Source organism: Perognathus longimembris, chromosome 6 (genome assembly GCF_023159225.1).
Source record: "Perognathus longimembris pacificus isolate PPM17 chromosome 6, ASM2315922v1, whole genome shotgun sequence".
Classification (NCBI taxonomy): Eukaryota; Metazoa; Chordata; class Mammalia; order Rodentia; family Heteromyidae; genus Perognathus; species Perognathus longimembris.
Genome location: NC_063166.1, coordinates 11,693,168 through 11,713,466, shown reverse-complemented (window position 1 = coordinate 11,713,466; position 20,299 = coordinate 11,693,168). Strand labels below are relative to the sequence as shown.

General features: G+C 55.5%; 1 protein-coding gene across 2 annotated transcripts in view; it reads left to right on the top strand.

The window, feature by feature from the left end:
- Ppard (peroxisome proliferator activated receptor delta) overlaps nucleotides 1-20,299 on the top strand; it is a 49,708-nt gene that overhangs the window by 21,308 nt on the left and 8,101 nt on the right. For both annotated transcript variants that reach the window (XM_048347897.1, XM_048347898.1), the window contains exon 3: nucleotides 17,358-17,575. In XM_048347897.1, coding sequence (XP_048203854.1) covers nucleotides 17,464-17,575 — 112 coding nt within the window. In that variant the 5' untranslated portion in view covers nucleotides 17,358-17,463. The remainder of the gene's footprint in view (nucleotides 1-17,357; nucleotides 17,576-20,299) is intronic.

Genomic DNA, 20,299 nt, shown 5'->3' with positions numbered 1-20,299 from the left:
TGTGTGTGTGTGTGTGTGTGTGATTTTGAGTGAATCAAAATATAAGGATATTGATACCTTTGGTTAGATTGCCAAACTCCCTTAAGTTAACCTAATTTATCCTCTCCCTACAGTATTAGAATACCTAACTCCTTGCTCCACTGAATGTGAGTCCATTCATACAGGAAATCGTGTGATCTTTCAAGTTCTAACATTAACCTGATAACCAGTTAGTTTGGAAATCAGGGCTCATAGCTGTCCACTGGTGGCTCACGACTGTAATTGTAGCTGCTGAGGAAGCTGAGATCTAAGGATCATGGTTGGAAGCTTGTCCGGGCAGGAAAATCTGTGAGACTCTTTATCTCCAGTTAACCACCAAAAGGTCCAAAAGTGGAGCTGTGGCTCAAGTGGTAGAATAGTAGTCTTGAGCAAAAGAAGCTCAGAGACAGTGCCCAAGCCCTGAGTTCAAGTCCCAGGACTGGCCCAAAAAGAAAGAAAGGAAGGAGAGGGAGAGGCCATGAAAGGCCTGGCAGTGGGTGAGGTGCTGGGGTGCAGGGCCTAGCCTTGCATCATTTCCTGTTGTCCTTAGAAAGTTGCTACTTCCCACGCAGAACGAATGTGGGCATGTTGGGCGGGTGAAGGCGGTGTCACGTGACACTGGTTCAGGCTGCTGACTCCGTGCCTTTTGGAATCCTCAGAGGAGCCCTCGCTCTGGAAGTTGGGAGCAGGGCTGAGGAATGCTTCCAGGAAGTGGGATGCCGCTGCCGCCCCCCGGGGGTCGGCACCCGCATGGTGGAGGACACTGCCTGAGTCACCCTCTGGCTTCCCGCCCTGCCCCTCTCCACACACTTCCTGTCTGGGAATGCCTGGCGTGGGCTGTGATGAGGAGCCACCGGAGAGCTGGCCAGGGGTGCGCCTCAGGGCTCCCCGCTCCTAGCAGCTGCCAGGGGCGCTGCTGCCCGTAGCCCTTCTCTGCACACACGCACCGTGCCCTCCCTGAGGGCTTAGATAAATACCTGGGGGAGGGGGGCAGTTGAGGCTGCCCTGTGGTGGGATCACTTAGGGCCCTCGTCCCTCAGCAGCTGGTCCGTCCCCTTGAGGCCGTTCTCCTGGTTTCCTGTCATGTTCCCCCCCTCCGCCCAGACTCTCAGAAGATGCTGCTGCCCCTTAGCTCCGCCCAGATCCCAGGCATTTTACAGATGCCTTCAATGTCTTGGCATCTTCCCCTCACCAGGTGGTTCATTGTTTTCTTGTTAACTCCCCAGTTTCCAGGTACTTTCTACTTCACGACTCCAGAAAGTTTCAGAAGTCAGGGCCAGTAGCTCCCGCCTGAGGCCGAGATCTGAGGATCCCAGTTCAAAGCCAGCCCTGGCTGGAACGAAACTGTTGAGACGCTTATCTCCAATGAACTACCAAATAAACCAGGAAGAGCTATAGCGCAGGTGGTAGGGCACTAGAGTTGAGAAAAAAAAAATGCAAGGACAGCACCTAGGCCCTGAGTTCAAACTCCAGGACCTGCACCAAAATAAAACAACCCCAGAACGTCACAGAAAAAAGAGGGGGCAATTGGCCCTGCTCTTCCTCAGCCTCCATTTCCCTCCCCCATTGGCTGCGAGGTCCCCTGCTACCCTGCTTCCTTTTCCTCTTAACACTGCCTGAGCTGGGGTGTCCAGGGCTCTTCCCCCCTGTGTGTCTCTCAGCCTGTCCTTCACATGCTCCAGTCCTCTCCTCGTGACCTCCGGGTCCCATGTCCACACCCCCACATCCCCGTGCCCACCGGCCTGCTGGGGTGCTGTCAGCCTCCAGGTCCTTTGTTCTCAGCTGCTGTCAGCCTCGCTGACAGCCTTACCCTCGCTCCTCTGCCATGCGCACCTTGTCCCTCTTGTGCCTTAGAGCATTTGTTCCTGCTCTTCTAAGGGAGGGATGCCCCCCCCCCCAGAACAGTCCTACTCCCTAGAACCTGGAAACATGACCTTATTTGGAGAAGCTGTTTGCAAGGTTCTGCCCTGACTGCAGATTTGTACAAGCCCGCGCCTTTCACCTCGTCTCGTCTGGTCTTGTCCCTGCCTGGAAAAGAGTGACAGTGCCTACAGATTTCACAGTGATTACCAGTGTGTCACTCCTGCTTATCAAGTCCAAGGCTGAGCTCCCGGCTCCTGTGCCCACGGCCTCCATGTCAGAAGACCGGCAGAAGCCACAGCAGGGTGGATGAAGCTGAGGTGTAGCTGGAATCCTCCTTGTGTCTCTCATTAGCTGAGGACCTTCGGCAGATTGGGTCCTCTGAGCTTCCATTTCCTCTTCTGGAAAAGAGCCTAATGGATTTTTGTGAGGATTAGCTTACCGGGCACCTAGCACTGTGCCTGATGCTATTAGATTTGTGGGTGGACAGATTTGGGGAGCAGCTTGATCCCTCGGCCTGTGTCCTTAGGGGAGCTCAGGCCTGGGCAGGCCTAAGGTGGAGTCAGACCCGCCTAGGCCTTCTTGCCCGCACCACAGGCTGGACAGAGTAGCTCATGAGATGGGGATTATCGTGTTGGCCTGGGACACGTGGAATGCACACATATGAGGCAGTATTGAAAAGTGGACTTCAGCAAGCATGAAGTCCTCAGTTCCAGTATCAATACTGCCCCCTAAAACAGCGGCTAAAGCTGCGACATGAGACCTTGGTTCACCTTCAGACCCTGTGACCCTACCTCAGTGACCTTTGGAAACTTTTCTGGAATTTCTAAGCCTCACTTTCCTTTTCGACCAACAATGGTCCGCACCTTGGTGCTGCTATAACAAAATGCCTAAGGCTGGGTGATCTATAAGCTACACGAAGTTATCTCTCTTGGCTCTGGAGCCTGGGAAGCCCAAGATGAAAAACTGGTAGACTCGGCGCCTGTGAGGGCTGCTCTCTGCCCTCGTTCCCAAGGGGACAAATACTGTGCCCCTATGGTAGAAGGGTTGCAAGGGTCAGGGGATGTAGCCAGTTATGCCAGCCCTTGTAAGAGCACCAGCCCTGTGACCTGTCACCTCTCAAAGGCCACACTTCTTAACGCTGCATTGGGGAATGAGTTTCCCTGTGGATCTGGGAGGGTCACGGCGTGCTGACCATGTAGGAGAGTCAAGAGAACTGAATGAAGAAATGCCCACAGGCCCTATGATTCCAGTGTGGACAAGGCACTACCCCCTCTGTAGCCACTGGGTACACAGCTGCCTCTGGAACTGTGACAAGGGGGTGCTGAGAAAGGACATCAGTAACCTGGCCTTTTCCTTGACACATCCGTTAGACCTGGTGACCTAAACTAGACCTTGAGATTCCACGGGTGGGAGAGGTCAGTCGGCTGGCCGTGACAGGGGCCTGGCTGGAACCTGTGTCTGGTTTTCCTGCAGGGCTCCTGCCTCCCACAGCTCCCCCACACTGTGACTCGGGAACCAGAGCCCTGCCCCTGGGGGCTGAGCACCCTCCTTCCCTCCCAGCAGGAGCAGGGCAAGGTGGGCCAGGAAGACTTGGGAAGCACAGGTTAACTCTTAAGGTCATGGTTAAATCTAGGGCTGGTTAATGCTGTTTCTCTTGGTTCTAGAAAGTTCTCCGTCCTTACTCCAGCTCTCAGGCTTCTCGTCTGGCCTCCAGAATTGCTCTTAGATATGTGTTGACCATTTTACCCCCCCCCCCCCCAAGTCTCTATCGTTTTTCTTTCTGTGTTGCTTTAGCTCTCGGCTCTCTTGTTTTATTTTCCCTAATCCTTGGGATGCCGTTTTTCTGCGTGGCGGGTCCTGTGCCCCAGGTGTCGTGGGTGGTTTGTCTCTTTGAGCTGTGGGCTCATCCACAGGAAGGCTCCCACTTCCTGGGCTGGGTGAGTCTTGCACCCCAGGTTGGGAAAGTCCCCTTCGGAGCAGCTTGTCTGCTCCTGGCGGGGCTGTGGTAAAGCACCTGAAGGAAGCAACTTAAAAGGTGGTAACGTTTATTTTTAGTCACAGTTTGGGCGGTCTCAGCTGGGGGCACGTACTCTGTTCTGGGGCCCCGGGCCAGGCAGCCCACCGTGGTGGGAACATGTGGAACAAAGTCTTCCAGCCAGCACAGGGACCAGGCCCGAGGGAAGCGCTCCTGAGGGGTCACAGTTGTATATTGGGCTGGCCAACACCCAGAAGGCCTCGGAAGCCACATCCAGGAGTGGGGTTTTGTGGGCCTGGCTGTGGCTCAGGAATGTCGCTGACTGGAGTGGGGCAGTGTCTGGGGACAGGTCCCGGTGAGTGGCAGGCCTCTGCGTCGGGAGTCATGAGGGAGAACCAGTCTCTGAAGTCCGTGCCAGGCCGCTCTGCTGTATTTAAGCTGGACTTAACCGAGGGGGTGGGTGCAGCTGCAGTGTGTGAGCTTGTGGGATGACTGCACCGTGAGCTGGAGAGCCAACCAGGCTCAGACTCGACCAGAGTCAGGGCCGGTCACTGTCTCAGACGGTGAAGAAAGGGCCGGCAGCAGAGAGCTTGGGGAAAGGCCCTGGGCAGGGGTCTAGCAGACCCCAGGTGTGGCTGAGACACGGGGCAGAGGGGAAGCAGGGGCCCTCGGGGGCTGTTACCACGGTACTTCAGGTACAATAAAGGTGAGGCGGGAGATATTTAGGAGTTGCATGAAGAGAGCGTGGTTCACTTGGTGCTTGGATTACTTGGATTTTATGAGCTACTTGGGGGGTGAGGGGAGTCTCATGGAGCCCCACATCAAGGGCAGGAGTCCATCAGACAAATTAGTGAGGCAGTGATGGAATCCACTTCACTTTCCCCTCTTTCCATTGACCCTGAAAGCCATGGGTGAGGCCTCGGAGCCGCCTGGTGGTGGGAGGGGCAGATAGACTTGGCCTGGCACAAAGGCTGCAGGACCTTTCTCCACCTGCTCCGCCCAGGGATGCCCGGCCAGGAAGCCTGCTTTGTGCTCAAGGAAGCTGTTGTGCTGCAAAGGCCTTGGCTGCCTGGGCTGGCCTCGAACCACGATCCTCAGATGTCAGCCTCTTTGTGTAGCTAGGATTACAGGCACGTGGCCTGTAAGACAAGAGAGCAGCGGGGGCAGCGGGTCCCTGTCCTGGCGCTTCTCTCCTCCTCCGCCGCCCCTCTGGTCTGGTCCTCGGCCAGCCTGCTCTGTGCCCAGCACTGTGAGGACCAAAGGGCAGCAGGAGCCACTCAGTGCCTCCTCTCTCTGTGGCGACAGAGGTCAGAAGAGAGGTCAGCAGAGTGAATGGATGGGGCCCAGAGCCTTCTGAGGTGCTTGCCATCTTCACCTGGGTGGTGGCTTCATGGTGGTATAAATGTAAGACCTCACTTTAGGTTAGTGTGGCTGTTTACGCTCACCTGGAACATCTTATACCCCAATTAAAAAGCAAATGGGAAAATGACTAGAATCAAACCAAAGTCTGTCAAGTGTGTTAGCACAGACGCGTGGAAAGAGCTGTGATGGGGAGCTGCCGGGACTTTAAGTTTGTCTGTCTGAAGAAGTGAAGTTGGAGCTGAGATTTGGAGGAGGAGGGGGGAGGAGGAGGTGTGAGGCAGAGGGGGCGGGGCTGTCCTTGAAGCCACGCCTATGTCAGGCCCACCACAGGGAGAGCCTAGGTGCTGGGAAGTTCAGGGTCAGCGAGTAAGGGGGGGAGAGGGGTAGAGCTGAGCTTTCAGACCCCTGCCTTCTCCCACGGTCATTAGCATATAAAATGGTCCTTATCTGATACAGACATCTGATGACTGACAGTGGTTAAGAAAGAGAGAATTCACATACAATGAAGAATCTGGGCCTGTGGCATGCATGTGTGATCTCAGCTCTAGAGAAGCTGAGGCAGGTGGATCACAAGGTCCAACCCAGCCCGGACCATACAGCAAGATCCCGTCTCAGGAAACCAGAACTACCCTAACAACAACAGTACTTCCAAAGACACAAAACAAACACCAAATTAAAGTTGATTTGTGGGGCTGGGAATGTGGCTTAGTGGTAGAGAGCTTGCCTAGCACGCATGAAGCCCTGGGTTCCATTCCTCAGCACCACATACACAGAAAAAGCCGGAAGTGGCGCCGTGGCTCAAGTGGTAGAGTGCTAGCCTTGAACAAAAAGAAGCCAGGGCCCTGAGTTCAAAGCCCTAGGACTGGCCAAAAAAAGTTGTTCTCGAAGGTTAGAGCTTGAAGCTGGGAGCCAGCTTCCCTGGGAACCTGTACTCCTAACTATTCAGGAGACTGAGATCAGAGGATCAAGGTTTGAAGCCAGGCTGGGCAGAAGAATGAATGCCACTTTTATCTACAATTAACCATCAAAAAGTTGGAAGTAGAGCTGTGGCTCAAGTGTTAGAGTGTTAGCCTTGACCAAAAAAAGCTCGAGGACACTGTTTAAGCCCTGAGTTCAGGCCCCAAAACCAATGCAAACAAGTAAATGGGTAGAGCTTGAGAAACGCTGCTGTCCCATCCTGAGATTGCAGCTGCTCGCAGTGGGGACGGGCCTCCTCTCCTGGCAGGAGACACACGGCGCTAGTGGACTGGTGCTGACCGCCACCCCCCAAGTTGCTATCAAGGACAGCTACTTTAGTTTTAAGGCAGAGTGAATCAGAGGGGATGGGCTCCTGTTTGTGAATCCGACGGCCATTTTGGAAAAGAGGCCTCCATTCCCATGTCTGTTCTAGCTGCAGTTAAGAAACATCCTGTGTGGGCAGACGAGCCTTGGGGGCTTGAATACTGGGGTTCTGACTGGGTCCTGCGTACAGTATCTTCCCGTGACTGTTGACCGAGGGACTTCCTCTTGCTGAGCTGGGCAAGATTGCGCATACAAGGAAACAGACGCCTGGAGAGGCCAAGTGCTTTGCCCAAGGCCAGCATTTGGGGACCAAGCCCTGCTCTGTGCCCTCTCAGGGCTGGTCAGCGTGGGTGGCCTGAGCACTGGGCACTGCTGCTCAGAGCTGAGCAAAGAACCTCCGCCCCGGGCGTCAGCCGGGTCGCTGGGTTTGCGTGGCGGGCCCACACGTAGGAAGGCCTGGCACGTCGGCCAGCGGGTAGGCGGCTGTCGGGCACTCCCAGCCACCCCTGGAAGAAACGCTTTCCCACTGGGTTATAGACGCGTGCTGCTGGCTTCCCTCCAGCCTCCACCTGCTGGACAGGAAGTGCGGGCCCCGTGTGCCCCTGGACCAGGCGGTGCTGGGATCCCCAGAGGGGCCTGTGTACCCCAGAGCAGTTCAGCTGGGTAAGGAACAGCCCGCCTCAGCGTTAATGGGGGAGAGGTGCCAGAGCCTTGGCAAGCAGGCGCCCCCCAGGGTTGGGTGGAGAGGATAGCTGTGGTGGGGACCCTGCCACACTGGCCAGCACTGCTCCTCCCAGCCTCTTCCAGCTGAGCAGCACTTGACCCCCAAGAGAAGTCCCCAGCCTCCCCTGGACCCACCCCAGGGGAGACCCTCCTGTGAGGACCCCTCCCCCTCCCCGGGGGAGACCCTCCTGTCAGGACGGTGGTCTCCTGCTGCCATAGCCCCGGGACACCCCAAGAGGCAGCCTTTCAGCCTCACCTGCCGACCTTCTGTTGTCACCTCAGGCCTCTAGGGAATGGCTAGATTCTGGGCCAAGGCCCAAGCAAAGAGCACCCTGTTGAGTGGCTGCGAGTCCTGCCCCGGCCTGGGCCACCATGGGCCCTGCGGCTTGAAGACAACATCTACCTGGCAGCCAGGTGGGTGGGGACAGAGGGCACTCTAGGGCAGGAGAACCCCAGAGGAAAGCAGAGCCCCCCCCCAATTGTCCCTTCTGTGATGCATTTATTCAGCTGCTCTCTGTCTAGAAAATCAAGAATGGTTACACTGTTTTGCATGGTTCTTTCCAGGAGCTTAACATGGCCTGACACACAAGGCCTTCCATTCTGAATGCATCCCTGACCCATCCCTGTTCTGGTGTTTCCCATTGCCCTGGCTCTGAGTCCCGAGGAATGATTTCCCAGTTGTGGCCAGCTTTTTCATGGAGGGCTCTTGCAGGCTGCTGCAGCTGTGACACCCAGAGGCCACTGTCTGCTAGTAATGCATGTAAGAGCATCACAGTGTACATCTGGAACCCCAGCCCTGGGCACCAGGAGGCCTCCAGTCAGCCTCGGATCCCCAGTGCGGGCTTTCTTTAGTTACTTTGGGGCTGCGAGTCGTTACCAGCAGTGGGCTGTTTTCATGGCACAGATGGGGAGGCACTCGTCCACCGGGAGTTCTTCTTGGAGGGCACTGGACGTGTCCTTCCAGTCCCTGCAAGTCTTCACAACGACTGGGAGTTAGGAGAGGGCAATGATTAACTGAGGAAGAGGAGAGACCAGGAAACACCAGGCCACATGCCTGAGAGGGCACCAAGACTGGGTGGCCAGAGTTCAGGCAGGACAACCGGGTGGGGGAGGGGGGAGGAAGAGTCCAGTGGGTCAGAATGTGGAAGGACTTTCTAGCCTTCGGGTTCAGGCAGAGCAGTGGTGACGGGGGACTTCTGCCCTGTTGACCGGGGCCCCCTGGGGACTTACCTCGTCTGGAAACTAGAAAACAAAACCTCAGCCATTCAGCTTACAGACGTGATTTGCTTTGTGACTTTTAGAATTAGGCAATGTTTCAATCCATAGGGCAAAAAGAGAGGTTGGTTTTCTAGACCCAAAAGGGCTGTATAAAAGCAGAAATAAGGCTGAGCACCGGTGGCTCATTCCTGTCATCCTAGCTGCTCAGGAGGCTGAGATCTGAGGATTGCAGTTCAAAGCCAGCCTGTGCAGCAATGTCTGTGAAACTCTTATCTCCAATTAACCACAAAAATCCAGAAGTAGAGCAGCACTAGCCTTGAGCAAAAGAAGCTCAGGGACAGCACCCAGGCTCAGAGTTCAAGTCCTGGGACTGGGGAGAAAAAAGATAAAAGCAGAGAATTTTTTGTTAACATTCCATTCGAAACTGACGTGGTGGGAAAAATGTAGCTCTCACCCCTCCCTCTTCTGGTTTCTAGGAAGGTCAGGTAGCTTGATTTTGAACTCCTTCCTACCCAAGTCCCAGGCCCTGACTTTAAACCCCAGAACCACAAACAAAAAAGGAGGAGGAGGAGGAAAAGAGAGCGAGAGACCTTGGTTTCCTTGGTTTCCGTTTGGTGAATCACTTTGACATGAGTGACTCCATTGTGAGGCTTCGCCTGAGTCTCCCGGGCAGGGCCCAGCGCAGGAGCTTAGTGTTTCCCATAACTTGCGTGTGACCTGTCTCTGGTCCTCCCGTGGAACCTAAACCAGTGTGACTGTATCAGGAGCGTGGAATGCTGCCTGGGACCTGGGAGTGCCACGCACTGCCTGAGCCCAGCATGGTGAGCGTTTCAGGCTCTCCACGCATTTGGCTGCGTTCCCTGCCACCTGGTATCCAGGCTGGGTAGCCTGCATTTTCCCTACCTCCACCACCTTCACCCCAGCCTTTACAAAAACAGTCCGCGTTCTCCGCCTGGCAAACCGGCAGAAACACTGGCCCCAGGCAGGCCCCCTCCGCCAGCCCCACCAGCAGTCCTGACCTGAAGGGTGCGAATGGGGAAACTGAGGCCCCGGGAGAAATGATCTCCCCGTGCTGCCTCAGAGGGGGTGCTGTGTGGACAAGTTTTCCCCAATGACAAGAAGTTGTTCGTTTTTTCAGCAAATATTGATTGAGCAATTGCTGTCTGCCAGTCGCTCCTTTGAGACTTGGAGGTGGTGTGAGTGGAGCAGATGGGGATCTCGGTCCCCTAAGGCTTGTATTCTGTGGGGAAGAGATAAGCACCCAACAGATGAGTAAACAGGAGTAACTGTACTGGAAAGGCCGGAAGCAGGGAGGGAGGGGTGGAAGTTCTCCAAGGTGGGCTGAGTTTCAGAAGAAGCAGCCCTGAGATGATGACACTGGAAGAAAGACAGGGGCTCACGTGCCAGGAAAACTGCAGCCAGGGACTGGCCGAGGAGATGAAGAGGGGGCGAGGCAGGTGGGAAAGAAGGGAGGAGGGGGCTCCCGACAGCTGCGGGTCACGGAAGACAAGGCTAGCACATGCTTCTCAAAAGCCAGGCCCATCGGGCTGAGGATATGGCCTAGTGGCAAGAGTGCTTGCCTCACATACATGAAACCCTGGGTTCGATTCCTCAGCACTTACATATACAGAAAATGGCCAGAAGTGGTGCTGTGGCTCAAGTGGCAGAGTGCTAGCCTTGAGCAAGAAGAAGCCAGGGACAGTGCTCAGGTCCTGAATCCACGCCCCAGGACTGGCAAAAAAAAAAAAAAGCCAGGCCCATGGGCTGGGAATGTGGCTCTGTGGTAGAGTGCCTGCCTCACATTCATGAAGCCCTGGGTTCCATTCCTCAGTACCACATAACCAGCAAAAGCCAGAAATGGTTCTGTGGCTCAAGTGCAGAGTGCTAGCCTTGAGCAAAAGAAGCCCAGGGTCAGTGCCCAAGCCCTGAGTTCAAGCCCCAGGACTTCCCCCCCACACCCCCCCAAAAAAAGAAGCATGCTCTTGGAGTTTTACATTCTGCAGTTCTTCATATAATGAGCCATGTCTAAGAAGACATGGCTTAAAGGCTGCAGAGGCCCCCACTTTCTGGGTATGCTCAATTTACTCAACCATTCCTCTGTCATCTCTGTCATCTCTGATTTTCCATATTATAAGTCAAATTGGAGCAAACAGCTCTGTGTATTTTCTTAGGAGGGAATTGCAGGATCAGAGGACATGCACATTTGTGGGTAAAGCTTGAACTTGACAGCCACAGTTTCTCCTGCACAGAGCAGGCTGATTGGTCTCTTGTCTGTGTGGCTCCTCCATGTCTTTCCCTTCCTAGGGAGGCTCTGAAGTCACCGGAGCCTGTGGGTCCCCATTCCTGCCTGTCAGGGGCACTGCCCTTGTCCTTGCCATATCCCGAAGTTCATGGACCCTACAGGAAGCAGAGCTTCCTCACCAGGTGGCCAGTGGTGGGGTTAAGATGGGAAATTTCGAGATTGGTACCGGTGGCTCATGCTGGTAGTCCTAGCTACCCAGAAGCTGAGATCTGAGGGTCTAGGTTCGAAGTCAGCCCATGCAGACAACTTGGAGAGATTCTTATCTACAGCTAACCAGCAGAAAGCCAGAAGTGGAGGTGTGGTTCAAGTGGGAGAGCCCTAGTCTAGAGCAGAAAAGCTAAACAAGAGGTCAAAGCCTGAGTTCAAGTTGCTGTGTGCGTGCGAGCATGCATGTACACACACACACACACACACACACACACACACACACACACACACACACACACCATGAAAGACTCTGTTGTTGGTGCTCAGTGTGTGCCATCCTGTCTGCAGCACCCTGTGGGTTAAGTGAATGCTCATGAAAGCATTTTGGGAACAGCGAAGGCCCCTGGTCTTGGTAATGGGGGTCAGTGCCCCCAGGGCAGTGCTGAGCCGCTGTCTGGGGATCTTTGGGGGATGGAGTGGAGTGGCCAGGCCAGGGTCACTGATACCAGAGCTGCTCTAGGAGATGGGAGGCTGGGCAGGTCAGAACAGCAAGGGGCCTGGTGGGTCACTGAACGGACATTTTGCTCAGCAAGAACTCGGGTGGGTAGCAGAGGCACTGGGCTCCAAGGCAGGCCAGGCCCAGTCCCTCTGCTCCGTGGTCTGTCTCTTCCTGTGCCTGCTCTGCAGGGCTCTGGGAGGTGCCGCTCCTTCACACCAACTTCCCTGCTCCAGTTAACCCTGTTTCTGCCCCCCACCTTTGTGTTTCTTTTCTTTTTTGGCAGGGTATCAGTCGTGAGGCTTGAACTCAGGGCCTGGGCCCTGTCCCTGAGCTCTTTTGCTCAAGGCTACAGCTCTACCACTTTGAGCCACAGCACCACTTCTGGTTTTCTGGTGGTTAATTGGAGATAGAGTTCCACTGACTTTCCTGCTTGGCTGGCTTTGAACCGTGATCCTCAGATCTCAGCCTCCTGAGTAGCTAGGATGACAGGCCTGAGCCACCAGCGCCTGGCTTTCTGGACTCTTAAAATGCATCCCTGGTCCCACAGGACCCCAGAGGGATCTGGCCTCAGCCCAGCCAGCCCCCGGCCCTTCTGTCCTTCCTGCCTGAGCCTATCCAGGTTTCTGCTCTCAGGAATCTGTGCAGCTTGCCCCTAGCTCAAAGGCCAGACCCGGGCAGACCTTCCCAAACACCCTGGACCAGCATGTTCCCAGCAAGCCCCAGGGCATGTCCTTCAATCCCTGGTCATTGGTCACCGTTATCTGTGTCAGTCTTTGACTAATGTGGCCTGGCACATGATGGTAAGTGCTGAGCAAATATTTATTGAACAAGTGAATGAAAGCAGCTGGACACAGCTCGCAAGGGCCAGGCAGAGGCTGGGGAGCAGGAAGGGCACCCCAGCAGCCTTAACCTCAGGGTCCCCCAGCTTGTCCCAGCCAGCAGAGCCACCCTTACCTGCTCTGCTCCCTCTGAGCAATGCAGACCTCAGCTCTCTTCAAGTTGTGGTCGGAGAGATCTGACCCTCCTGGAACCTGTAGCTGTGGGGGGAGGGTGTATTTCTTTCAAAACACTTAGAAGTGTCTTCTCCCCCCCCCCCCAGCATAAAACACCTCATGCTCCTCCAAAGAAACTGGGGACCACAAGGAAATGTAATGAAGAAAATACAAGGGCTTGGAGAGACAGCTCACACGTAACCACAGCTGTATGGGAGGCGGGGATGATAAGACTGATTCAAGCCTAGCCTGGGCAAACCACTAGATTCCATCGGAATAGATAAAACAGGCTTGGTGGGGTGGGGTGGGGTGAGACTGTAATCCCAGCTAATCTGGAAGCAATTTAGGAGGTTGGCAGCCTGAGGCTAGCCCCAGGAAAAAAGTATAAGAAACTATCCAACAATAACTACAGCAAAACTACAGCTGGGAGCATGGCTCAAGTGGTAGAGTGCATGGAGGCCCTGAGTTCAAATCCCAGAACTGCTCTCCTTCCAAAAAAGTTCTAGCCGAATATCCTAGCCCTTGCTGTAAAAAGTCCCGTGAAGGGTCTGGGAATATGGCCTAGTGGCAAGAGTGCTTACCTCATATACATGAAGCCCTAGGTTCGATTCCTCAGCACCACATATATGGAAAATGGCCAGAAGTGGCGCTGTGGCTCAAGTGGCAGAGTGCTAGCCTTGAGCAAAAAGAAGCCAGGGACAGTGCTCAGGCCTTGTTCAAGGCCCAGGACTGGCAAAAAAAAAAAAAAAAAAAAAGAAAGAATAGTTTCTTTTGAATAGTTTCCTTTCAGTGTGAAGACAGGCTTTTTATTTTATTTATTTACTTATTTTGCCAGTCCTGGGGCTTGGGACTCAGGCCTGAGCACTGTCCCTGGCTTCTTTTTGCTCAAGGCCACAGCCCCAATTCTGGCTTTTTCTGTCTATGTGGTGCTGAGGAATCGAACCCAGGGCTTCATGCATGCTAGGCAAGCACTCTACCACTAGGCCACATTCATATTCCCAGCCCAAGACAGGCATTTTTGTTTTGTTTTGTTTTTTTGCCAGTCCTGGGCCTTGGACTCAGTGCCTGAGCACTGTCCCCCGCTCCTTTTTGCTCAAGGCTAGCACTCTACCACTTGAGCCACAGCGCCACTTCTGGCCGTTTTCTATATATGTGGTGCTGGGGAATTGAACCCAGGGCTTCATGTATACGAGGCAAGTACTCTTGCCACTAGGCCATACCCCAGCCCAAGACAGGCATTTTTTACAAGTCTGTTTGTAAAACTGTGGTTTGGGTGGCTATAGGCAAAGGCAGGCAGTGCTATAGGTCTCCTGCTTAGTGAAGGTAGACCACTCACCTGAGCCTCCTCCCCAACACACACACACACACACACACACACACAGGTCTGCATGCACACACACTGCCCTAGCTCAGCCAAGAGCTCCCACCTCCCGTCTCTTCTGGATGCTGCCCCTGGGGCTTGGTTATTCCCTTTGCTTTCTGTCCAGCTCCTCGGCAAGCCGACTCTCGTGGTAACTGGCATTGTGGAAGGGCAGGGCAGCCTCCTGCCTGTCCTTTCTCAGGCTCCAGTGCCCTGAACAGAACTGGCCCCCAGGCTGTTCAGAGTGCAGAGCTGGACTCAGGTGGCTGCAGGGGTAACTCCAGCCTGGCTCCTGCATGCCCTGAGGAGATGGGGTGACCTGGATTGCCAAATGGGAAGCAGCAAGCACCATGGAGTCTCTGACCTGGAAAATCGCGGCACTGGGTCAACACCTGGATTACTGATTGATAGCAAAGGTTGGGATAGAACCCGGGGACCATCCTCCCTAGGGGGCCTCCCCTTCCCCACCTCCCTGCTGATCTGAGCCACACACAGGGGCACAGGACACCCTCAGCAGGGGTGCAGTGGGTGAGGAGGAAGCAGCAGCCAAGCCAGCTGGGCACAGGGAGGAGTAGAGCGAGACCCACGTGCCCAGGGCAGGGGACTCCCTGCCCCCCTGGTTGATAGGAGGCATGGCTCTGTGAAGGCTCCTGGTCCTGAGAGCCAGTACCCATGGAGGCTGCGCGCGCATCTAGCCCACCCACGGCCTGGGTTGGTGAGCGCATGGCCCCGTGAGGCTGACATTCGGGGGGAGGGGGGGAGTCCTCAGGCCACGGGCCCTAGAGCCACGGGTCTGAGCCCAAGCCTGACCCAGAAGCTGGTGGGATGAACTTGAAGGAGCACTGCGAATGGCTCCCCCGGCTGGCGCTGCACTGCACACGGGGCAAGCCAGCTCCACCTTCTCCATGTTTACTCACCGGGTGTACGCGGAGCACCCGCTGGGGCACCGTGCCAGGCACTGCGGACCCATATCACAAGACCACGGACTTTCTCGGGAAACCGACAGCATGGTAGGCCAGGGCAGGCAGGTCTGGTGGGCTGGGAGCCCAGTGGCAGTGGGAAGGAGCGGAACGCCACGAGTCAGGAGAGCTTTGGGGAAGGGGAGGCCCGGGTGAGCGCTGAAGGAGAGAAACCTTGGCCGAGGGAGATGGGACAGCACTCCAGCCAGCGCTGGCGCGCATCTCCACGTTCAGATATGATGCTGGAGCCCAGGGCAAGTAGCAGGCAGAGCCAGGAGCTGGGGCTGGAGGACCGGGCGGGGACCAGGGCCTGTGGCTGTCTCCGCCGTGACCCAGGAACAGCCAGAGGGTTTTAACCAGGCTGTTCTGGACAGAAACAGCTGGAGGCTGGTGGCCTGACAGGATTCCAACTGAGAGATACCCCCAGAAGTCGGAGCCCCTGCCGGGCAGGGACCCACCAGCTTGGATCTAGTCTTACCCCGCACCATATGTGAGGCACATGGCAGAGGAGCCAAGGTTCAAATCCTGCACCTGACATTACTGGGTGGCCTCGAGCTGGCTACTCTCCCACTCTGTGCTACCATTGCCCAGGAGAACAGCAGCTGGCACTGTGGTGACAAAGGTGGCCCCCTGCCTGCCACTGTATTTGGGGGGAGCCCACCAGGCAGCACCGCCTGGCAGCCCCAGGGGTCCCCCGACAGGGCTGGAGCATTCTCACTGAGCACAGCCTGCTGAGGGGGAGCAGGAGGAGGAGCACTTGGGGGGCTGCCCAAGTAGCCTGGCTGTTGTTGACCTGAGACCATGCCTCCCTGAGCTCTGGGCCGCCCCGGATTCGGCTCCTCACCCTCTGCCCACAAAATGCACCTGTCGGTGGGAGATGGGTGGCGCCGCGCCCTCCCTGCGCCCCCTAGAGGACAGGTGTGTGCGCACACCGGACCCGCAGCCGCTCCCGACTGGTCCTGAGCATCCCCGCGCTGTCTCGTGGGCTGCAGGGCCTCGGGCTCCAGCCTTTGCTGGGCGCCAGGTTGTTCCTGGGATCCGCTGCAGGTGAGCAGCCAGAGCTGTGTGAAAATGGTTTGGCTTCTGGCAGAATGCAGGATGGGTGGCCGCCAGATCTGACTGTGAAACCTCCCAGGGAAGGGCGTGGGTTTGCCACAGCCAAGTGGCTCTGCCCCTTGCCCTCTGGCTGTGTCCTTAGGAGATTCCAACCTGGACTGCCTGTGCTGCTCAAAGATAGAGCACCCGACTACTCAGTGTAAGGCAAGCAAGTTCAAACCTCAGTTCCACCAAGAGAGAGACATAGGTCATCACCAGAAGAGACAACTTGGGCTGAGAGAAATGTTGGTATGGAGCCAAGGATCCTGGTCTTAAATCCAAAAATGCAGCTCGAGTCCAGAACTGCATCTGATCCCAAGCAGGTGTACACAGTACACTTTCGTAGTTCCAGCTACTCAGGAGAATCTCTAGTTTGAGGCTAACCTGGGAAAGTTTGGGGAGACGCCCATGTCAAGAACAAAAGGGGCCAGGTGGGTATGGGCGGCTCTTGCCGCACCAATTTAAATTCTCCCAAGGACATAGGGTGTTTCTCCACACGGTCAGCAGCAGTATGCTTGCATAGTTTTGTTTGTTTCTGTTTTTCTGCTTCTGGTGGTTTTTGTTTTCTGCAGTGCTGAGGGCATAACTCAGGCCCTTGCACAAGCACTGCAAGTTCTCTACCAAACCAGCATGCTAACATGTTTTATTCTGATTATAGAAAGGGTGTTTCCGTGTCTTCATTTTGTTTCTTCCTGTTGGTCCTAGAGTTTGAACTCAGGGCCTGGGTGCTGTCCCCACAGTGCCACTTCCAGAGGTATGGTGGCTAACTAGAGATAAGAGTCTCACACACGTTCCTGCCCAGGTTGGCTTTGAGCTGAACTACTCAGGTCTCAGCCTCCTGAGCAGCTAGGATTACAGGTGTGAGCCACCAGTGCTCAGCTCCATGGTGTTTTAATGTGTGTTTTTGTTAGAGTAATCTTGAATTCACTTTTTTATGTTTAGGGCCCAAATGTGCACCCTTTTTTCCATGAACTATATTTTTATATTTCTATTGTATCGCTAGTCTTTTACTTATAATGTGCATTACTCACTTTAGGAAATTAGCTCCCGGATAAAATTTTGCAAATGATTTTCTCAGTTTGTTGTCTTTCTTAAGGTTATTACTATGTACAGAGTTTATTTTTATGTAATCAAGCTTGTTGATCTTTTACCCATAATCTTTAGCCTATAAAGTTTTCATGAGTTTAGTGTCATGCTTAACTCTTCTTTGCCCCTGAACAGCGTGTATTTTTATTTACGTAGTTTCCTGTATCTTGTGTGTTTTTGTTTGAACGGTAAATCTGTGGTGTCGTGGCACACATCTGCGTCTCAGGAAGCATAAATAGGATTTCATCCAGGCAAAAAATGAGCTCCCCGGGAAAAAATAAAAGGTCACAAAGAGCTGGGGACCTGTCTCCAATAGCAGCATACCTGCCTTGCAAGCACAGGGCCCTGAGTTCAAGCCCTGGTATAGAAGGGAAAGAAATCCTGCGGTTTCTCCGATGGTGGCGCGCGAGCCTGCCCCGTGCCCGCCCCCTCCCGCTGTGCCAGAGCTCCCTTCAGCTCCGCTCTCCCTCCGCCCAGGCTGACAGGAACTGCCCTGTGAGGTCCATCTGCGCTCGGCCCCAGACCCAGACGATGCCAGAGCTATGACCAGGCCTGCAGGCGTGGCGCCGAGCGGAGATCAGCCATGGAGCAGCCACCGGAGGCGGCCCCTGAGGTCCGGGAAGAGGAGGAGAAAGAGGAAGAGGCAGCGGCCGAAGGAGCCCCAGAGCAGGCGCTGCCTTCCAGCAGCTGCACAGGTGAGGAGGGGCCGCAGGGGCGGAGGGCGTGAACGGCACCCAGTGGGTAGAGCGTGAGGAAGCCCTGCTGCTCACCAGCAGTGGGCAGGTTGCACCCATTCCTTCTGGAAAACCGGGACGGTGGGCAACATGGATGCGGGCATCTGTAGTGCAGGCCGCCACCACTCTTGTGCCACCCCTGCTACCACGAGGTACCTGGGCCTGCATTAGCACTGCGCCAGGAATGTGGCGCAGCCCTGCCATCATCCGGGCGGCCCGGTGCCGATTCCTGGAGTCTACCTTGAGCAGGCACAGAGCGATGGTGGAGATGTTGGAGTAGGGCAGGCTCCTGCCTGGGCTCATAGCCAAGGGGGGCCCAAATCCTCGAGCCATGCCACCTGGAGCCTGCAAAGCAAGCTTCTTCCTCTTCCTGAAGCAGGTGGGCTAGGCCGAGGGAGAGCCGTCCGGCAGTCCTGATGCACCCGGGCATTGGGCGTGACTCAGTGGGTCAAAGGCCTAGCTAGGACCAGAAAGAATGGCGTCTCCCACTCCCAGAATAGTCTACTTGGTTAGTGGTGGCCAGGACGGCTCTGGAAACCCAGCCTTTCTCAAAAGAGAGGGGTGGCCTGGAGTGACGATTCCCCGCCAGACCTGAGGAAAGACAAGAGGGTTGAGAAGCCGAGGGAAGATCCTGGAGCCAGCCGTGAGCCAGGGGTGTCGGGAGGGCTGAGCCCACTGCCTGGCTCACCTCGTCTAACACCTGGGTCCCCGCAGAGTTTCTCACACCCCGGGTGGGACCCGGATCACGCTGGGAAGTCGCAGTGTTCACGTGCAGGCCAAAGTGCAGGGGCTTGGCAGGGTGAGCCCGCGGGCGTGGTGACGTCACGCGGGGACTCAGGGCGTGGCCGGTGAGCAGGCACTCGCTCGGTGCTGTGCCCTGATCTGCTTGCTGTTCACTTCCTGTTCTTAGTAAACAGCTGAAGTGGAGGTATGAAGGCTTCCTCCTCAGCCATGGCTTCACGTCTATGAAATCTGTGTTCTACAAGACGTCCCGGGTGAACAGTACAAGTAAATGGTCAGAAAACACACTTTCTGCTCTGACCAGCGAAGCATGACCAGTGATCAGCGAAGGAGTTGTAAGATGAGGTGTCACCTAGTCACTTGTTGGTCAGGGGCAGGGGCAGGTCCTCCAGCCGCCAAGGGTTGCAGGGCAGTGGGGTGCTCGTTCTCTTCACCCCGTGGCTCCCTCGTAGGAGAGGGCCCTGCGTGGAGGTGCAGCCCGCAGCCCGGAGACTGCCGTGCTGCTCACAGGAAAAGGTGGAAGGCAATCTGTGAGGAACTGCTTAGGTCTGCCGGCCCCGAGCCACTCGGGTGCCCTGTAGTCACCGACAAGGGCAGGGAGGTCAGTGGTATCTCTTCCCCAAGGTTCACAGAAGGTACTAGAAGAGTGCATGGCGAAGAGCCAGTGAGGCAAACTCAGCAGTCCTGGGTTTGCCCGCCATTAGATGCTGCCCACCCCTGTGTGTTTTCTCAACAAGCTGCAAGAGTTTCCTCATTTAATAACAGTGCTTCTGCCGCTTTTCCATGAGGTTAACGTGAACCGCTGAAAGGATTGCAAGGGAGCGAGCCGGGGAGGGAGCGCAGAGACCACGCCAGGGCTCCAGGAGGGCAGAGCAGGGATGCCAGGTGGCCTCTGTGCGTGGTGGCCCGGCCAGTGCTTGCAGCTCTCCGTGTTTGCCTCCCGATTCCGCCCCCATGAGTTTGTAACTTGACCCCAGTGTCCCCTCTGGGACCAGTAAGGACCTGGGAAAGAGTCGAAAGGCGAAGATGGCTGCTTCATCTCCTGCCCTGCTTCACCACGCTCACCCGGTTCTGTATAGACACCGTGCCCCCAGCACCAGTGCTGCCTCCACGTCCCCAGCCCGAGAGGCAGGCGGGCGGGACATGCCATCCGCCTTCGCAGCGCTCCTCCGTGCCACCCTGCCCTACGAGCGCGCGGTGGTGGCATCCCGGCAGGGTCAGGCCCTGCGCCCAGGCTGGCCGGATGGCAGAAGCAAGGAACTAACTGCCTGCTATCCCAGCCTGACTCCTGCAGAATTTGCCCGGTTTCGGGAGCTAACGGGTACCTGATATCTGAGGACTCTACCAGCTGCCTGTGCGAAAGTGCTCGTCACAAGCACATTGTGGAAATAAGATCAATAGTGTCTGTTTGCCAAACTTGTAATCAAAGATGGCGAAACTGATATTTCACTCTCTTGTTTACTTTGAATCTAAACATTGGGGTAATGACCTGGCGTCACCCTCTGCAGTGACCTTGGATTATTGTTTATCATAACAACGTTCTTGCTTGGTATAATGGACACGTGTGTGTGTGTGTGTGTGTGTGTGTGTGTGTGTGTGTGTGTGTTGCTATATGTAAGAGTTAGGTCCAGTTGTTCTAGGCCCATTTACCACAAAGACCCTTTTACTGGCCCAGTCTATTTCTCCCAATGTGCCCACGTTCCAAACTCAAGTCCAAACGTCTGTCTCCATTTTATAGATGAGAAAACCAAGAGCCACAGGGCTACAGCTTTGGGCCCAAGACTTAGCTTTTACCTCAGGACCACTAGCTAGAATGTGGTGGAGCTGGGATTTGAACTTGGGCCTCTTGGTCCAAGTCCTGTTCTAACTCACCTGGAAGCCAGCATGGAGGTGGTCCACCTTTGAGCCCAGAGAAGGAAGAAGACTTCCCGACCAGGTGCCATG